At 43.2% G+C, this 19,340-nt stretch overlaps 1 protein-coding gene across 1 annotated transcript in view; it reads left to right on the forward strand.

Annotated features, from left to right (window-relative positions):
• cers2b (ceramide synthase 2b) overlaps nt 1-19,340 on the forward strand; it is a 41,436-nt gene that overhangs the window by 13,971 nt on the left and 8,125 nt on the right. Inside the window, exons 2-4 of the mRNA XM_085177996.1 lie at nt 9,214-9,387; nt 9,886-10,003; nt 10,110-10,228. Coding sequence (XP_085034122.1) covers nt 9,215-9,387; nt 9,886-10,003; nt 10,110-10,228 — 410 coding nt within the window. The 5' untranslated portion in view covers nt 9,214. The remainder of the gene's footprint in view (nt 1-9,213; nt 9,388-9,885; nt 10,004-10,109; nt 10,229-19,340) is intronic.

Raw genomic sequence — 19,340 nt, forward strand, 5'->3', positions numbered from 1 at the left:
GCCTCCGCTCCTGGCCGCCACCCGGCACACAATGCACCCGACCCCTATGGCGCCTCCTGCGGGTGGTGGGCCTGCGGGAGGATGGGCCCATGTCTCCTCTTCGGGCTGTGCCCGGCCGGGACCCATGGACTAAGGCCCGGCCACCAGACGCTCGCCCTCGGGCACCCTCCCCGGGCCTGGCTCCAGGGCGGGGCCCCGGTAACCCTATCCCGGGCAGGGTAAACTGTTCCCTCTGTGTTTTTTTCATAAGGGTCTTTTGAATCGCTCTTTGTCTGGTCCCTCACCCAGGACCAATTTGCCATGGGAGACCCTACCAGGGGGCAAAAGCCCCCAGACAACATAGCCCCTGGGATCCCTGGGACACACAAACCCCTCCACCACGATAAGGTTGCGATTCACGGAGGAGAGAAATATTATATTAAGCACAAATACTATAAAAAGCAGAAATACTATAAAAAGCAGAAATACTATAATTTAGCAGAAATACTATAAAAAGCAGAAATACTATAATTTAGCAGAAATACTATAAAAAGCAGAAATACTATAATTTAGCAGAAATAATATATTAAGCACAAATCCTATAAAAAGCAGAAATAATATAATTTAGCAGAAATACTATAATTTAGCAGAAATACTATATTAAGCACAAATCCTATATTAAGCACAAATCGTATAAAAAGCAGAAATACTATAAAAAGCAGAAATACTATAATTTAGCAGAAATACTATAGAAAGCAGAAATACTATAATGTAGCAGAAATACTATAATTTAGCAGAAATACTATAAAAAGCAGAAATACTATAATTTAGCAGAAATAATATATTAAGCACAAATCCTATAAAAAGCAGAAATAATATAATTTAGCACAAATACTATATTAAGCACAAATCCTATAAAAAGCATAAATACTATAAAAAGCAGAAATACTATAATTTAGCAGAAATACTATAAAAAGCAGAAATACTATGATTTAGCACAAATACTATATTAAGCACAAATCCTATAAAAAGCATAAATACTATAAAAAGCAGAAATATTATAATTTAGCAGAAATACTATAAAAAGCAGAAATACTATAATTTAGCAGAAATAATATATTAAGCACAAATCCTATAAAAAGCAGAAATAATATAATTTAGCACAAATACTATATTAAGCACAAATCCTATAAAAAGCATAAATACTATAAAAAGCAGAAATATTATAATTTAGCAGAAATACTATAAAAAGCAGAAATACTATAATTTAGCAGAAATAATATATTAAGCACAAATCCTATAAAAAGCAGAAATACTATGATTTAGCACAAATACTATATTAAGCACAAATACTATAAAAAGCATAAATACTATAAAAAGCAGAAATACTATAATTTAGCAGAAATACTATATTAAGCACAAATCCTATATTAAGCACAAATCGTATAAAAAGCAGAAATACTATAAAAAGCAGAAATACTATAATTTAGCAGAAATACTATAGAAAGCAGAAATACTATAATGTAGCAGAAATACTATAATTTAGCAGAAATACTATAAAAAGCAGAAATACCTTAAAAAGCAGAAATACTATATTAAGCAGAAATACTATATTAAGCAGAAATACTATAAAAAGCAGAAATACTATATTAAGCACAAATCCTATTAAAAGCAGAAATACTATATTAAGCACAAATACTATAAAAAGCAGAAATACTATATTAAGCACAAATCCTATTAAAAGCAGAAATACTATATTAAGCACAAATCCTATAAAAAGTAGAAATACTATATTAAGCACAAATACTATAAAAAGCAGAAATACTATATTAAGCACAAATCCTATTAAAAGCAGAAATACTATATTAAGCACAAATCTTATAAAAAGCAGAAATACTATATTAAGCACAAATACTATGAAAAGTAGAAATACTATAATTTAGAAATACTATAACACACACAGAAATAGAGAGAAGCAACTTTGTAGATCAGTCAAGCAGCCTGGGAGCTGTTGGATTTGAATCCACCAATCAGAGATGCTGTGTACATTTTCCCGCCAAAACAGGTGCAGCCGTTTTTACACACACAGCAGCAGTGTTGCCAACTTAGCGACTTTGTCGCTATATTTAGCGAGTTTTCAGACCCCCTTAGCGACTTTTTTTCTAAAAAGCGACTAGCGACAAATCTGGCGACTTTTTCTGGTATTATTGGAGACTTATTTATGACGACTTTTTGACGTGAACACGCATATCGCTCTTACTCTCAACAAGCAGCGGTGCTGCCGTGGGCGCCTTACCCGTGCCAAAGCACTCACGGGCGGAGGATAGTCCTCCCCCAGCTGCTATCAGGGCAGGAGACGTTCACACCTGTGCGTCCAAACGGCAAATGAATCGCGCATGAGCGAAGCCTCTGCTCCCACATTGACTGTAATGCAGTCAGTTCTTCCTTTACTGTTATGCTGTTTTGTGGACCACAAGGTTTAAAACTACTTAAACACACACTCTCACACACAAATTAACTCCACTAGAGTGCCAATTTCGGGTCACTTTTGCCGGTCCACGCCCGGGTAAAGAAGCAGGGTTGGAATTGTGACATTAAAAAACAATAATTGCTAAAAGAAATTTAATTTGTAGTTCTAAATAAATTCTAACTGCATTTAGGACGTTTTTTACTCACTTTATGTCTCTTCCACGATGTTATTTCTCTCTCCAACAACGTAGGTTACAATTACATTAGCATGACAAATTATGCAAATTAGGTGATGACGTCATCTGGCGACTTCTAGCGACTTTTAGGACAGCCAATAGCGATTTTCCTTACTAAGGAGTTGGCAACACTGCACAGCAGAGAGACTGGATTTTTGCAGTCTATTTCTCATAGTGAGGACTACCCTCCAAACAAATGGCCATAGTTTCCTAACCGTAGGGGCTAGAACGGTAATTCTTACACCGTTTTGTTCAGAAGAGATGGGGGAATCTTCAAGTGTTGACAATTTATCATTAAAATATGAATTATTAAAGATATTTGACTTGTAATGCACCATAACTGAGTAGAGGCTAAGCGAAAACTGTCTTGACTTTCCCTCAAACAACGCTTTGTAACTCGAAATCTATTTGGAGTATCAATATCATTCTTTCACCGTAAGAGACAGCAGGCTTTAGTGAACAGTCATGGAAATTTTCAGGTCTCTTTAGAAATCCATCAAAAAGATATGACGAGAGAAAAAAGTGGTTCATTTCCCGAGTTTGAAAGCTGAAGAAATCTGAGCGAAGGACGGATTTCCTACCCTCAAACAAACGTAATTCATGGCCAAATGGTAATAGGTGAGAAAAAAATTCTTGAATTGTGAGCGTCAGGAGTGTCTGAAGATATATTGGCACAAGCCTCATGTCTTAACTTTGCTTCGTTAGGGAGATATGACGATTCAAAAATGCCTCTCATTAGAGAAATCCAGCTGTGATTTTGAACAAACTCTCTATTTACTTTCTATGGAGAGTTTTGAGACTTTGTGTTGGTCTGAGGAGATTTGCCAAAATTCTGTCAATCCCACAACAACAATAGTTATATTTTCTGAAAGCCAGCAAAAATACCTACGTTTTGATGTATAATTTGTGGAAGTTGAGTGAAAATTGAGCAAGTAGCAAGAAGTTGTTCGGACATGAAGAGAAGACTGCGAAACCTACAGTGCCCCACTTAGAACCAACTGCATAGCAACCATAACAACCCATGTATTTTGTGAAAAATCACAAAGATGAAACTCAAAACTTAAAGAGAGATAAGATGAAAACGGTAACAGATATGAAAAAGCTGAATCATACATGAATAGCCCAATAATTTGTGAACATTTTAAAGTTTAAATGGAGTTTCTATGTGAAAGTATGAGGAAGTAGTTAAGTTTCAAAAACGAGCAAGTTTTAGCAGAATTGCGGAAGTTTCCCATTCATTTCAATGGGACAAATTAAAGGAAAAAAGCTTAATATTTTAAAAAGTATAATAGCAGAAAATAGCAAAAATCATAGCAGGAATTAGCAAAAATAGCAGAATAGTTTAAAGTTTGAATGGTGAAAATAGCACAAAAATTGTGGAAGTAGTTAACGGACAAAAATGCCTTAAAGCATCCACACAATAATAAAGTATAAAGAATAAAGAGAAACAGGAACTCAATAGTGTGGATGCCTTAAAGCATCCACACAATAAAGAGAAACAGGAAAACAATAGTGTGGATGCCTTTGAGGGCATCCACACAATAATAATAATAAAGAATAAAGAGAAACAGGAAAACAATAGTGTGGATGCCTTAAAGCATCCACACAATAAAGAATAAAGAGAAACAGGAACTCAATAGTGTGGATGCCTTTGAGGGCATCCACACAATAAAACATGTCTTAAATTAAAATAAGTAAATTGTCATGTTTATTGCTGCAAAAAAAAAAGTTAAACACATTTGGACAGTGAAGGAATGTCAGGATTCTTGCTCAGAAAAAGGATCAACATGCTCTGAAGTCAGAGCATGTTCCATTCCATGAAAAAATTGTTTGTAACAGCTCTGTATCGATACATTATTAGCAAACAAAATATCACGATACTACACAGTATCGATTTTTCCCCCACCCCTAGAAACCCATGTCTTGAAGCTCCTGGCGTTCAGTTTTTGTGCTGATGTTAATGTCAGTGGAGGTTTCAATTCCACAGTTATTGAGTCTGCAGTTTATTAGTGATTTTTACTCACTTGGCGACCCCTCTCTGTAACTTTATGTGGTCTTCCACTTTGTGGTTGAATTCCTGTAGTTACTAAACACTTCCACTTTTCAATAAAACGATTTACAGCTACTGGTGGAAAATCTAGGAAGGAAGAAATTTCACAAACTGACTTTTTACAACAGTGACATCCTGTTAAGTACCACACTTGAATTTAGTTTAGCTTTTCAGAACAACCCATGTTTAAAAAATGTCCAACAGCAGAACAGTCTTTTCAATTTTGCTAAAATTACCTTCAGCGTACCATTTTTTCTGGTCTCCAATAGTAGTTTTTATAGCTTATTGTGTGAGTGATCCATTCATTCACTTCATAGTTAAAGGCTCAGTTTTATTTATATAGTGCCAAATCCAAACAACATTTGCCTCAGTGTGCTTTATTTTGTTAAATCCCCCCAAGAGCAGTGGGGGAAGGAAACAGTGGGAAGGAAAACCCCCCCTTTTAACAGGAAGAAACCTCCAGTAAAACCGGGCTCAGGGAGGGGCGGCCATCTGCCACGACAGGTGTGGGGTGAGGGGAGGAAGACCTGAAAGCTGAAGGCTCTGCCTCCCATTCTACTTTTAAATACTCCAAGAACTGTCTGAGACTGAAGTGCTTTAATGTGGTGATACGATACTACGAGGTCTTTAAGTTAAGACGAGGCCTGATTATTCAAGACTTTGTGTGTGATGAAAAGGATTTTAAATTTGATTTTGGATTTTCATTTGCTGTTGAATGTGTCAAGTGTGGATGGATATGAGTAAATGGATGGTTGTACAATCACAGGTGGCTTGGTACAAGTGACTCACAGTCAGAGCACATCACTACTGTCTCATGACTTATGTTCCTCTGGCTGACTCAGCACTCCACCATCCATAAAAAGGCTGACTGTAAATCTCCATGAGATGTTCTTAATCTGTGGAGATGAATGGGAAATCTGGAGTGCTTCCTTTGTGTGGTGGCAGCATGTTTACATTCCCCAAACTTTCCTGGACTCGGTACCAGGAACCAGTGAGTGTCTGTGTAGGTTTTTGCTAAAATTTCTAAGAAACTACATCACTTGTTTGAAGATCCAGGAAAATATAAAAAGAAACAGCAGTGACAGCTGGTGAACTGAGAGAGCTGTTGATAATCACCAAACACGCTTGTACTGTACATTCATTGTCAGAAAAACAGAAGGAAAGGGACATACACAGACAACTTCCTTTTCCCTCCCCTGCCAGAGGCTTCCTTTATTTTTATTGGACCATTAAAATGGTCAGAGTCTGATCATGTGACCTAGTGAGCCAATAGCATGAAGGGTTAGGAAAGCTGTGGGGGGGAAAGTGCTTTAACATGCTGAATTCACTGCATGAACTCAACAATTCACCCTAAAAATACCCTCTGGGATCCTAAGCTGAACTCACCACATACTGCTACAATAATGAGAAATTAAAAGAACTTTGTTCACCCATTTGTTTGCTTTTGTGTGTATGTGTTTGGTGAACTAATCACAGCGGACACACTCATAAACAGTGTTTAGTCATTTTTAATTATAGGAAATCAATTATTTATACAGGGAAATAAGTGCCATCTGCTCTTTTGGCCATCCGTAGTGATGCTCAGAAGCTCATTTAGTTATCGGATTTCAATGAGATTACACCGTTGTTGTTGGTGTTGTTGGTGTTGTTGTTTTTATATAATGGAGCCAGACATGCATGCAAAAACCCTGCTCAGCGAAGCTCTTAAGATCTGGCAGCGCACTCTGGGAGAAGTGAGATGTAGGGCTACCGAAGTGGAAGAGCTGGCAAAGTGACCAGGAAAAATATGTCACCCTTCCCATCCACCACTACCTGTGTTAAAAGAAGGGGGTGGTGGGGTGCGAGAAGGGGCAGCCCAATGCTCAGTCAGCCGTGCTCCTGCAACAGGAAACTGGGGCCATGACTAACATGACATGATGAGGAAAATAACTGAAGCACTCAACCATGAGACGTAGCCAACAGTGTCAGTGAGCTGCAGTTTAAATGAAGTGAAGCTGAATTTCTTGAACTAGTTATGAAGTTAAACATAAAAGATCATTTATGGCTTTTCTGTTACAAATGAAAACATCTAAATAACCAGGAAAATTGTGGAATCATGAAACTAAAGAAACTTGTCTTTATTTAAGAGAAGACTTGAACTTAATTATAATCCAAATGGAAAAACTGAATAAATAATAATTAACTGAGCTAAAACTGCCGCGGTCTGTCTGGGAGTGAATCTGGAGTTTTATTGAGGGGCAACAGGAAAGGGAAAGGATGTGCTGAATAGCAACAAAAAAAAGGAGAAGGAGTCTTGCAACATAGAAAGTGGCACAATGTTTGTTTTAGTAATTGATAATAGCTGAAATTAAAACTGCAGTGGTGTTTTCATTTTCCCAAAGTCTGTGTGATTAAGTGGAATAATCATGAGCTTATCAGCTGCTACTTTTGGCTGCTCCTAAAGCCTGTGACTATGGGAGAAATACCTGCAGGTGAGCAACAAAGGTAACTACCAATGAAAGCGAAGAATACTGTTGATTGGCATATGATCTGCTCGTTAAATACGTGAAAGTCATTCTACATCAAGGGCCACATACTGCCCGCTTTCTTAAGTGGGTCAGATCAGTGAAAGTGGAAAATATGTGCCCACATTTTCCAAACCTGTCAAGTGGGCAGATTTGGAGTCTTTGCCGACTCAATTCTGGGCTCTACGTTTGACACGCCTATATTAGAGTGTTACCTGGGCAACCAGAGGTTTGGCTGTCCGTTGACAACAAGCTAGCAGCTTCGAGCAAATCGCTTCCAGTGTGTTTATTTCGATCCCAATTACAAATCGATTTGTGTCTCCTCCTGGGGTCAAACTAGGAATCTTTCACATGTTTAAATATGTAAACAACTACTAATCAGTCTGATGAGTTCAGTACACCAATAAAAGGCCAGTAGAGGAAGGAGGTCAGTCAAACAGTACACTTCTTCTTTATATGACAAATGCTGGATTAATAATAGATAATCAGTAATAGAAAAGCTGCATACTTTCCCGTTTCCATTTGTTGGTCAGGAGAAACAAGTAATGTTTAGATGTCCCCTTTGTATCCATTTAATGGGTGTTTTCCACATTATAAGGGTCTAATTTAAAGAAAAGGCGCTTATTTATTTCTCAGAGAAACTCTTTTTCTGCTCTGATATTAAAGTATTTCATGTGAGCTCTTATCAGAAACATTAAAACCAAACACAGCTCCAAACACAGATAAGGACATGCTAAAAAATTTATGAACCGCACAGTTGTTTTACTGCTTCTGCTTCTCTTTCTGTAAAACTCTATCAACATTAATGGCTAAGTAGGGTTTAGGTTGTAAATTTTAAAGATAGTCGTGACAAGGAGGCATTACACATGGTTTTGGCTCTCTAAGCTAAGGAGGGAATCCTTTTCAAATAACTGGCAGGGAGCAGCAGGGTGGGGATGGGAGTGGGGATGAAGCAGTTACGAGGTTTTGGCATTCGCAGCTGCAGTTGTTGGGAGGGGAGTTACTGTAGATCTGCAGGGGGACACCGGAGATAGAGTGCTTTGGGGCGCCCCCGCTGCTCAGCACTTACGACTGACTCATGACTCACGTCCCACAGATATTCATTCAAACCTCTTTACGCTCTCTCTTTCTGGCACTCCCTGAACTTTGCATCAGAAATATTCAGCTATGTACTGTCTGAGGAGAAAGTGCTGCCCTCCACTAAGCACATGTGGAGGGAAAGATTTGCTTAGTTGTTGCTCTGCCTTTTCCTCTCCTGTGAGGGCCTCTTGACTTCTATGCATGTTGTATTTCCTCAGTTATATGCATGGTAAGAAACACACAGGAAGGCTTCCACATAGGGGGAAATCATCCAATTCTCCAAATGACGTATCCGATTACAGTTGTCCTCCTATATACATAGCCAGGGATGTATAGTGGGTGCGTGTATAGCCAGTCTATAGACCACATATGGGAAAAATATGGCCTGAGCTGGGAGGAGACCCCAACAAGAGCTCAAAATGCTGCTGACATCCTGAAATATGTGCAAAAGCAGCCGCACCACCAGCTCATCATCGCTTGATGTCAACATTTTCCACAAAAACACAGCATGTTCAGTTTGTAAATTTGTTACACGACAAGTTCAAACCTGGGAAATTCTGATTTTCTGATTGCCCAACATTATACCGGTATTACCGTGAACGGTATGATATGGTCCAGCCCTACATTGAACACACTGTAGGAGCCGTGGTTAAAACTGGCTCCACTGCCCAGCAGCTTTTCTTCAAATAGATTTCCACCAGGATTGTGATGGGACATTATTTCAAAAATATAGGTGTGACCTGCGAGTTCTAGCAAACATCCAGCTGTCTTTTCTTCACCTATTTTGACACCAACAAACTTTAGGGTTTGCGGGTCTAAATGATAGCTATTGTATTGTAGCTTGGGTTACACGCTGTCTGAAAGTGTTGACTCCGTTTGTGTCCGTGTGCTTCAGGATGTTGTCGGAGCTCAGTGAGTGGTTCTGGCAGGAGCGGCGGTGGTTTCCGGAGGGCCTGGGCTGGGCTGACCTAGAGGATCGGGATGGACGAGTGTACGCCAAGGCCCGAGACTTGTGGGTGGCGCTGCCCATTGCCCTCATATTCCTCATTATCCGTCAGATCTTTGAAAGGTCGGTCCATTTTTCACGCTGTCTTATTCTATCTCAGACATTTACCTTTAATGCGTTTATGCATTTCTTTATGTCTTTAATCTCTCCTGACTTTGTATTCAGTTAGTTTATGCTTTTTTCCCCTCAGTAGTTACTTAATCATTCTTTTGTTGTGCCCAGATCTATGATGAATAAATTCCCATTGTTTCTTCAGCTGTTGTTGTTTTCCACATAAGTGTGCAAACAGCGTTCCTGTTTCCAGGAGCTAATCAGCGTTCATCTGTGTTTCCCTGCTAATACCAGGAGACTCTGTTCCTCATTGTTTTTCATGTCTACCTCCTATTCAGCCACAGAATTGTTAGAATATATAATAAAAGAAACAGTGTAATCAAGACAACACATTTACAAAAAAGATTTATATATAATAGCTTGAATATCGGATTACATAATATTTAATGATCACACCTATGCTTCCTTTTTTTGTCACTGTTTTTTAATCCCAACATGTCACAATTACAGGATGGTGGCCACGCCTCTGGCCTCGCTGCTCGGGGTTGAAGACACGGTGCGGCTCAAGGTCCCACACAACCCCACACTGGAGTCCTACTACTGTAACATTACCAAAAACCCCACACAGGTAGATACCTCTGGCCTTCTATTGCAACATCACGAAGGCTCTAATGCAGATCTCGACTGAATCACTGGGAAAATAATCAAATCTGACCTCTTTGTGCTGTTCTCAGTCTTCAGTAGCAAGTCTTTGCAAGAAGACTGGCTACTCAGAAAGACAAGTGCAGCGATGGTTCAGGAGACGAAGGAACCAGGACAGACCGAGTCTGCTCAAAAAGTTTCGCGAGGCCAGGTATGCATCCGTGCTCTTCTAAACATATATGACTGCTGTAGAGTCTACAGAGTGTTCCTCTGGCAATATGAGCACATTTCTGAGGGCAAAAGTAGCCCTCTATTTCTGCACTCATTGCAATGTTGCCCCTGCTCTCCACACACACACACACACACACATCCAACCATGCTTATTAGCACAGGGCCTTTGCAGCTGGGGCTCTGTCACCACTGTTGGTTATTTTTATTTGTAAGCCAACATTTACTGTAACAGAAGCCGAGTTAAACCAACAGCCTGATCACAAGGCTATTGAGGCCAGCTACTACCAGCTGACAGGATTCACAGATACGTACAGTACAATAGACAGCAGATAACATGATACCCATACTAGTACTGACAGCATGCAGATATACTGTCCACTGATATGGATGCAGAGAAATCCTATGATTATATTATCCCATGTGTCCTGTTTGTAAGTCTTTCATGATCTGTTGGCTTGGGTGTTGTTTATGTTTGATGAAGATCTGTGAAAGCTTTTAACTCAAAAGATCAGTTTACCATATTTACCCAGAAAACGGTGGACACGCTATGTACAGTGGATGAAAAAGTCACTGTAATAAAGAGTGAGATAGAAATACAGTTTGTACCCACCACAGGGTCTCTGGAGCTTCTCTGGAGCGTCTGATTGCATCACTCATGAGATGGAGTTGTAGGGGAAGTATTACAGCTTTGTTTTTTCCTACAAGGCTCAAAAGACATGACATTTTTCAGTGCACGCTTCCCTGGAAACCCTTTCCAAACCCCGTTCTCTCACACCCTTTATTTCCTGCGTGTCAGTTCTTGGTAAAGACATAAATGACATTAATGATGGCACTTTCTGTGGAGAGATGTTGCTGATAAATATGACAATTACAAAACTGTAAGTGTAAAATCAGGAGGCTCCGATATTAGGGCTGTGCGATATGGCCAAAATCTCATATCCCGATATAAGAATTCTATCGTCCTGATAACGATATAAATCACAAAAATGTAACATTTTCTGTAAATTCTGTGAATTTCGGGCAGCTCATCTTGCGTGAAGTGTTTCCAGCTGCGCGTCATGTAGCTGGAGTCGAGTGTTTTAACCGATGCATGAAACTATACTGTCAAGTGTTCTCTGTCTGTGAGGTGCCCACACTTGAAAAAGACCAGACTTTGAATTTCACTCAAATTTATTTTGATAGCTGGTAGGTAGGTAGGTAGGTAGGTAGGTGAAAAACCGATAGCCCATCTAGTTCAAAGTCTTCCTCACAGTGGAAAGTGGATTGCTTGTTTGCTGTCCTCTCAGTATGTCGCACTCGGGTCAAATGACTGCTGCATGCATTTTAAGGCCTACTAGGCACGCCAGCCCTTGATTTCCCTAATTCAGCTCACCTGGCGGAGCGGCGCACACCAGGCTGTAGATTGCACAAGGTCTAAATCAGCAGCCATGCACAAGCAGCAGCACAGAGCAGGTAGTGGGCAGGAGGAGGAAGAGAAGAGCAACAGCCACACCTACTAGGTCAGCGCGACACCTCCCACTCGATCTTTGCTCAGCACTGCCTGGACAGATCGCACTCAGGTGGGCTGGTCCCTTGCTTGATCTTCCACCGGTAAAAGGACCACAAGACGCCGGATGTCCCGATGTAAAATGGTGCCCAGCTCAGGACTTCTGGTAGCAGATTTTGGACTCCTGACTGCAATGCTGGAACTTGGAGAGACCCTCACATGCACATCTCGAACAATCCCTCTGGAATCAGGATTCACGCTGATGACTTTTGCGAGTCTGAACTGCCCTCTAAGGGCATTTTGGTCGCAGAGCCAAACTATGTCTCCAACAGCAATGTTTCTCTCTGCAGTATGCCACTTACTGCGGATGAACAGGTTTGGTCCAGCGAGTTGGCTCCAGGACCTCCAGAAGTTGTTGACCATGGTTTGTACTTCTTTCAGCCTTTTGAAAGGATAATTTGTGAAGTCGATAGTTTTGAAGTCCCCACTTTGTGTGGCTCGACCAAGTAACAGATTATTCGGCGTGATGTAGTCAATGCGATCTTCTCGGCTCTGAATTCTGGCATCAATGGGTCTCTCATTTGCAAGGTTGGCAGCTAGCTGGAGTGCTGTCAGAAACTCACTGAAGGTAAGAGCCTCCGCATTGCCAAGCGTATGAAGGGCTCTCTTGGTAACTCTGACAGCAGCTTCCGCGGCCCCATTTCGGTGAGGTGAGTCAGCAGGAAGAATCTTCCATGCCCAGGTGGTCTCATTTTTGGCAGAGTATTCTTCAAGTGACTCCTTGTTTTGCTGTCTCAGGTAAGCATACATTTCTTCTAATATAGGTTTGGCGCCGACGAAGTTTGTGCCAGGATCTGACCAGATTTTTCGGGGATGGCCTCGGACAGAGGTGAACCTCTGGTAGGCAAGCAGGAAGCTCTCTGTTGATAGTGTGCTCGCTAGTTCGACATGAATGGCTCGGCTTGCCATACAGCAAAACACAACTCCCCAAACTTTCATGGTCACTCTTCTCTTGACATCATCCCTCACATGATAGGGTCCAAACAGGTCGACAGATGTGAATTCGAATGGTGCAGCAGGATTTGACCTCTCTTCAGGTAAGTCTCCCATTACTTGCTTACAGGTTCTTGCCTTTGCCTTCTTGCAGATGATGCACTGGTCAACAACCTTTTGGGCAATAATTCTTCCTCTTACAACCCAAGCCTTCATTCTCATCCGCAGTAAGGTTCCTGCCACTCCGTCATGTCCCTCGCTGTGTGCTTCTCTGGCGAGGAGGGTGGATAACCAGGCTTGGAATGGTAGAAGGGGAACGGCTTTGCGGTCTTTTTTGAAGGTCTGGATTCTGCCACCACAAACTAGAAGTCCACTTATTTGGTCTCTGTAAACGACTAGTCTGTCTGTTGTGGTGCTTGGGAAGTTGACGCCCTCTTGTGCTGCTAGGCAAAGGTCTCGAAAAGCATCTCGTCTCTCGCTGACTGTGAGGACACCTGAAGATGGTACTACCTCCCACTTTTCTTGGTCTCTGGTCTTGGATCTCATGAACTTTTTTGCAACCCTCCAGACCCACGCCACCATCCCAATCAGCCTTCTCAGGTTGCTGAATCGCCTTTCGTCGATTAGCTGTTGGGTTGCTACTCCTGCCAGTGGTCTTCTCGACTCTACGTGTGCTGAGTCCTGAGCTGCCTTGATGTGGAGTCTGGTAAGGACTGCAACAAAAGTCTTTTTCTGTAGCTTTGTGACCTTTTCTCGAGCTTGGGCAGCAACTTCTCCGGCGGATTTCTTCAGCCACTCATCCTCAGGAAGTTGGAGAAACTTTGGACCCGACTGCCACTCGGAGTCCTCGGTTAGGACATTTGGACTGGCCCCTCTGGTGAGAATGTCTGCAATGTTTGCTGACCCGGGAATCCACCACCAATCTTGGACATCAGTGCTACTCTGGATTTCACCAACGCGGTTTGCGAAGAAGGTCTGGAAACCGTAGCTCTCACGCTGGATTGCACCCAAGACTGTTTGGCTGTCGACGAGGTGATACCATTTTTTGACCTGGATTCTGCAGTGTCTCTGGAAGTAGGTCTTCAGGCGGGCAGCAAAGACGGCGCCACACATCTCTGCTTTAATAGGATCGCCTTTGTGGTTGAGAGGCGTCAGTTTGGCTTTGGACTCTACTAGTCTCACGACGACACTATGGCTGCAGCTCCAGCGAAGGTACATCACTGCGCCATATGCATGTTCACTGCCATCAGAGAACGTGATGGCACTGGGCTCTGCACAGGGATCTGGTGGAGTCAGGGCTCTAGTGAAATGCAGTTTCTTCAAGTCAGCATACTCTTCCAGAAGCTTTATGGCATCTTCTCGGAGACCTTCAGACAAGGCTGCGTCCCATGTGTCTTCGAGGCAGTGCTTTACCTTTGCTTCTTGGAAAGCTCTCCTTACCAGGATGGCACCCTTTTGTTTGACGGGAGTCACAAGACCGAGTGGGTCATATAGGCCGGAGACTTGGCTTAGCAGTTCTCGCCTGGTGAGTGGATCAGGTGTTTGCTCTCTGACTTCTTCTCTGAGCAGGTCTTGACCAAGGCGCATTTTCCTCCTTTTCTTTGAGAAGTTCACTGCAACCATGACATGAAGCTTGTCATCATTGATGGTGTAGCCAAGGCCAAGGGCTTTGTTGTCATCTTCAGTCAGCTGGTTCGGCAGGATCATAGTCTTTGGCTCTGATCGAGGCAACTCTTTCTTTGACTCCTCCCTCCCACTTTGACTGGAGTAGACCCAAGGCTTCATGTAGAATCCTCCAGCTCTCAGGATGTGCTCGATGTTGGCTGTTAGGCGTCTCAGATGGTCAAGGTCATTGTGTGATGTCAGGATGTCATCGACATAAGCATCTTCTTCCAGCACACGTTTCTCTTCTTTGAAGTGACTGAATGAAGGTAGGTTTGCAGTTTCTCTCATGGCGACTTGGGCTACGCAACCAGCAGGTTTGTCTCCAATGTTGACTCTTGTTATGGCATAGTCTTCTATGCCTGCATCTTCTGTGTCACGCCACAAGAATCTGTGCAAGTGGACCTCTCGATCTTCCAGCCAGACGGAGTTGTACATCTTGCGGATGTCACCAAGGGCAGCGTAGACACCAGCTCGGAACCTCAACAGGACAGCTCTTATCGGGTTCAGGACATCAGGACCTTTGATGAGGATGTCATTCAGGCTGAGGCCCCTGTACTTCTGGCTGCTGTTCCACACCAGCCTCACTGGGGTAGAGACCGAGTGTGGGTTTGGCGCGATGAGGTGGCTTATATACCATACTGGCCCAGTCCAACTCTGCAGGACTTCTTTGGACAGCTTCACTGCAGCTCTGCGGTTTACCATGTCATGAACTTGTGCAGCATAGGCCGTCTTCCATTCAGGTTCTTTAGATAGCTTCATCTCAGTTCTGATGAATGTTGCTTCTACCGCTTTCCTGTTATTTGGCAAGGTTGCTGGATCTTCTACTCATGGGTATTTGGCATGCCAATGTGGTTCACTGCTGTGGTCATCTCCAGTGGAATAAGTCAGGCCATTCCTCACGATCTCCATCTCCCTCTCTTCTGCGAGCGTCATTTCTTTACCCCCTGGCTGGCAGCTCCCACAACGACACCCTCCACATCTCGGCTGGCAAGCGGCTCCGATGCTTTCCCACCTCCACCACTTCAGAAAGTCTCTGCTGCTGGTAGCTGTGGTGGATAGAGTCTCAGGGTGATCAGGATGCTGACAGGAAGCTAGGTCTTTAGTGAACTCTTGGTACTTGAATGCAGCAGCTCTCATTGATCTTGCGAAGTGAGTCTTGGAGGTGTGGGCCGTCAAGGTGACTTCCTCAAAGAGATCTGGATGCGTGCCCCCAATTGTCTTGCCAAGTGGACCATCCCAGAGAACCAGGTCACCGATGGAGCGGATCTTTTGGGGCACCAGCTGGCCTTCTTTATGGCTGATTAGAAGCTGGATCTCTCTGGGTCTGATGAGGTCTTGGAGAGGGATGTCAAGGAAGATCTTCTGTAGCTTCTGAGGTGGAACATGTCTTTTCACTTCAGCAATCTTGTCAAGACCATAGCAAACTAACTGGTGAGCCTTTAAAGTTCCTCTTGAGGTGTTGACACGGATCTTGAGAAGGTAGCGCTTGGTTGCCACAGACACCTTCATACCTCCGACACCCTGGATGACAAGCATGACGTCTTCACTGCGAAGGTTGAGCTTACTTGCAGCTTTATGGGTTATGTAGTTTGTGTCAGATGCTAGATCAATCAGTGTCCCAACTCTCTGCCCATCATTGGCGATGACGTCAAGGAGCATCAGGATCACAGGGTACTCTTTTAGACCAGTCTCCTCCAGTAGACCTCTCTCTGCTGCCATGGAGTTGAAGGCTCGTGATGAGACGTTGCAGAAAGCTTCCCGACACCGCTGCGCTAGCTCTGGCGATAGTTTAGAGATGAACTCTTCTTGAACCTCTGTGTACCTCCTCCCCTCAGCTCTCGCCGGACCAGACTTGGGCCTTTGTGATAAGGGTCGTGGCAGGGGACAAAGAAGGTAATGATGCTGGTCTTTGCATTCTGGATTTCCACACAGGTAAGTCGTCTTTCTGCAGGGTTCGTCGTGGATCTCGAGGCACCTCTTGCAGGCTCCAAGTTGCTGCACTGCATCTTTTTCCTCTTGTAACTTTGTGTTGGTTCTAAACCGTCTGCAGATGTAGAGCTTTCTCTTGTGTTTCGGGTCCCCACAGATGATGCAGCCTGCTGGATCAGTACTGGATTTAACTGACTTGGTACGGGCGTACTTTATTGGGAACTTTGTTCTCTCCTTGGCAGGGTCGATGTCTCTCAGCTGGTCTAACTGCTCGTAGATGGACTCTTGAGATTGGAGGTACGCAAGCAGCTTGTCAAACCGGTTCTGATGAGTCACAGCATTCTTTGGATCAGCAGCGTGGGTAAGCCAGTCTTTCTTTAGGGACTCAGGCAGCTTGCTCTCAATAGACTTTATTACTAATAGGTTCTTTATGGCGCTTGCTTGATCCAGCTCATTCAAATCATAGAGGGCCTTTTCAACTGCGTGGATAAGCTCTATAATTCTTCTAGGCTGGTTGCTACGGACAGGAGGGATAGCTTGAAGCTCCTCAATGATTTCAATGGCGATGGTGGCTTGATTTCCATAGCGGTTCTCAAGGACTCTGAAGATCTCATCGGCCGAGGTGTATGTGGACAGGCGCAGATCTTTGGCCACTTTATCGTCGAGGCTATCGAGAAGTTGGAATTTCTTTACTTCCATGGACCTGGTTGGTTCACCTTGCTTTTGCAGAGCCTCCCATTCCTTCCGCCATCTGTAGAACTCACGCTGGCTGCCGGTGAACTTTGGTAAAGCTGTGGCTTTCAGTTTTATGGCTGCGACCGGGGCCGCGTTGCGGACTGTGACAATTGCTTGGTCAGCATCTCTTTTAATTCTCTCTGCTTTGATCAGGGCTGCCTTCCCTGACACCAGCTTTGGAAGGCAGGTTTCGAGCTCCATTAGTCGACGATCACAATCTCGCCCCTCAGCAGGTGGAGCCCAGCGGTTCCATGTCTGGTGTGCCTGCTTAGCTTTCTTCACCAGTTCTTCCAGATGGTGGAGCATAAAATCATATGCCTCCAGGGGTGTATCAGGCTGAGTGGATGTGACGTTCTCACACACCATTTCTGCTGATTTTAGAGCAAGGGTCAGTTCTTTTTCACCATATGATGTCCACAGTGTCTCTCTGATCAGGTGCTTCACCTCCTTCAACTTCTGCTCACATTCTTTCTCCGTTTTCTTGACGTCTGTTCTCTGTTGGCCCATCAGCTCCGGTGTGCCCTCTGCTTCACACTGCGTGATGTAGGCGGCCTCAAGCTCCTCATTCACGTCAATCACTTTGGAGCCCTCTGCTGTGAGTCTCTTGAAGGAATCCTGCAGCTCCTCTACAGACATATCCATGTGGGTCCTTATTATATGGTTGGTGAGTCTGGAAAACAGTCTCTTTGCAGTGGTTCGCTCCATTTTCAGCTCTTCGAGTGACTTGGACTCAGCCATGCTGCTTTCTTGGTTATTGATTGGACAGGCAAACGGCAAGTTGCGATTTCCTCCAGGCCCCCAGGTGGAGTCTTCTCCGTCTTCGTGGTGAGCTTTTGTGGAGTCTTCACTGGTCAAGGCCGGTTTCTTTACTGGCCAGGGCGGTTTTTCACTGTCAAGTGTTCTCTGTCTGTGAGGTGCCCACACTTGAAAAAGACCAGACTTTGAATTTCACTCAAATTTATTTTGATAGCTGGTAGGTAGGTAGGTAGGTAGGTAGGTGAAAAACCGATAGCCCATCTAGTTCAAAGTCTTCCTCACAGTGGAAAGTGGATTGCTTGTTTGCTGTCCTCTCAGTATGTCGCACTCGGGTCAAATGACTGCTGCATGCATTTTAAGGCCTACTAGGCACGCCAGCCCTTGATTTCCCTAATTCAGCTCACCTGGCGGAGCGGCGCACACCAGGCTGTAGATTGCACAAGGTCTAAATCAGCAGCCATGCACAAGCAGCAGCACAGAGCAGGTAGTGGGCAGGAGGAGGAAGAGAAGAGCAACAGCCACACCTACTAGGTCAGCACGACATATACATTTTTAGACATAAGTTGCCGCTGCCGTTTTCTTTATGAGTATTTATTACACAGCGTGCTGCGGGGAAAAGCCTGTTCTAACGGTTGAGTCTAAGTTTTATTTTTTAGCACCTGGCGGCTCTTTTTTAAATTCTCATCCGTAAATAATCGGCTCTTTCACGTGATTCAGTTTATTTTGAAAAGTCTCAACAGGATCTTGAGCTTTATTGTGAAAGGTTTATGTGGAACATAAACAAGCAGACACGCGATGCTGTTACCGTTGTTGTTACTAACCACAACGCATAAAAACAGAGAGAACTTAATTAACAGAAATTAATATAGCCACTACAGTGACCATCAAAACGATGAAAAAATTTGCCGTAAACAGCATGGTGGTGTAGCTATTTTGCTACACCACGAAACAAACGATAGCGTAAAATGAAACGATAGACGTTTTTATATCGTCACCCGATATATATCGTTATATGAACAGCCCTAACCGATATGTTTACCAAGTATTCGGATGGTTTGAAGTTGAACCTGTTTGTTCCCTGAAGAAACTCATTTGTTTCATTACATTTGCATTACTTAGCCGTACGTCATACGTTAGCAACATAAAGCTTAAGCTGTAGTCAAAGTCTCTTCCACTCAAATCTTTAATGAAGTCACACGCATGATCTGTATTTTACTGTTTAAGTATTAGCTCAAAGAAACAATAGAACACCTGCCTGAAGCCGCTGGAAATGGAGTCTGCAGTGCTTTAAGCCTGACTGCTCATCAGCATTTTTGTTACTTGTTCAAAATCAGGCTTTGGCTGCTTGGCTGGAGTCACCATACACTCAGCTTTAACCTCACTCTTTCTTTGCCGCTTTAGCTTTGGTTTAGCTTATTGCACATTTGCAGGAGTTGATGTCACGTTAAGAGCAGTTGTTTCTGGGCGGGCTGTGCTTTACACTTTAGCGGCACATTTTTGTCCTTTGGTGCCAGAAAAATGAAAATAA

Source organism: Neolamprologus multifasciatus, chromosome 11, assembly GCF_963576455.1.
Source record: "Neolamprologus multifasciatus chromosome 11, fNeoMul1.2, whole genome shotgun sequence".
Taxonomy (NCBI): Eukaryota; Metazoa; Chordata; class Actinopteri; order Cichliformes; family Cichlidae; genus Neolamprologus; species Neolamprologus multifasciatus.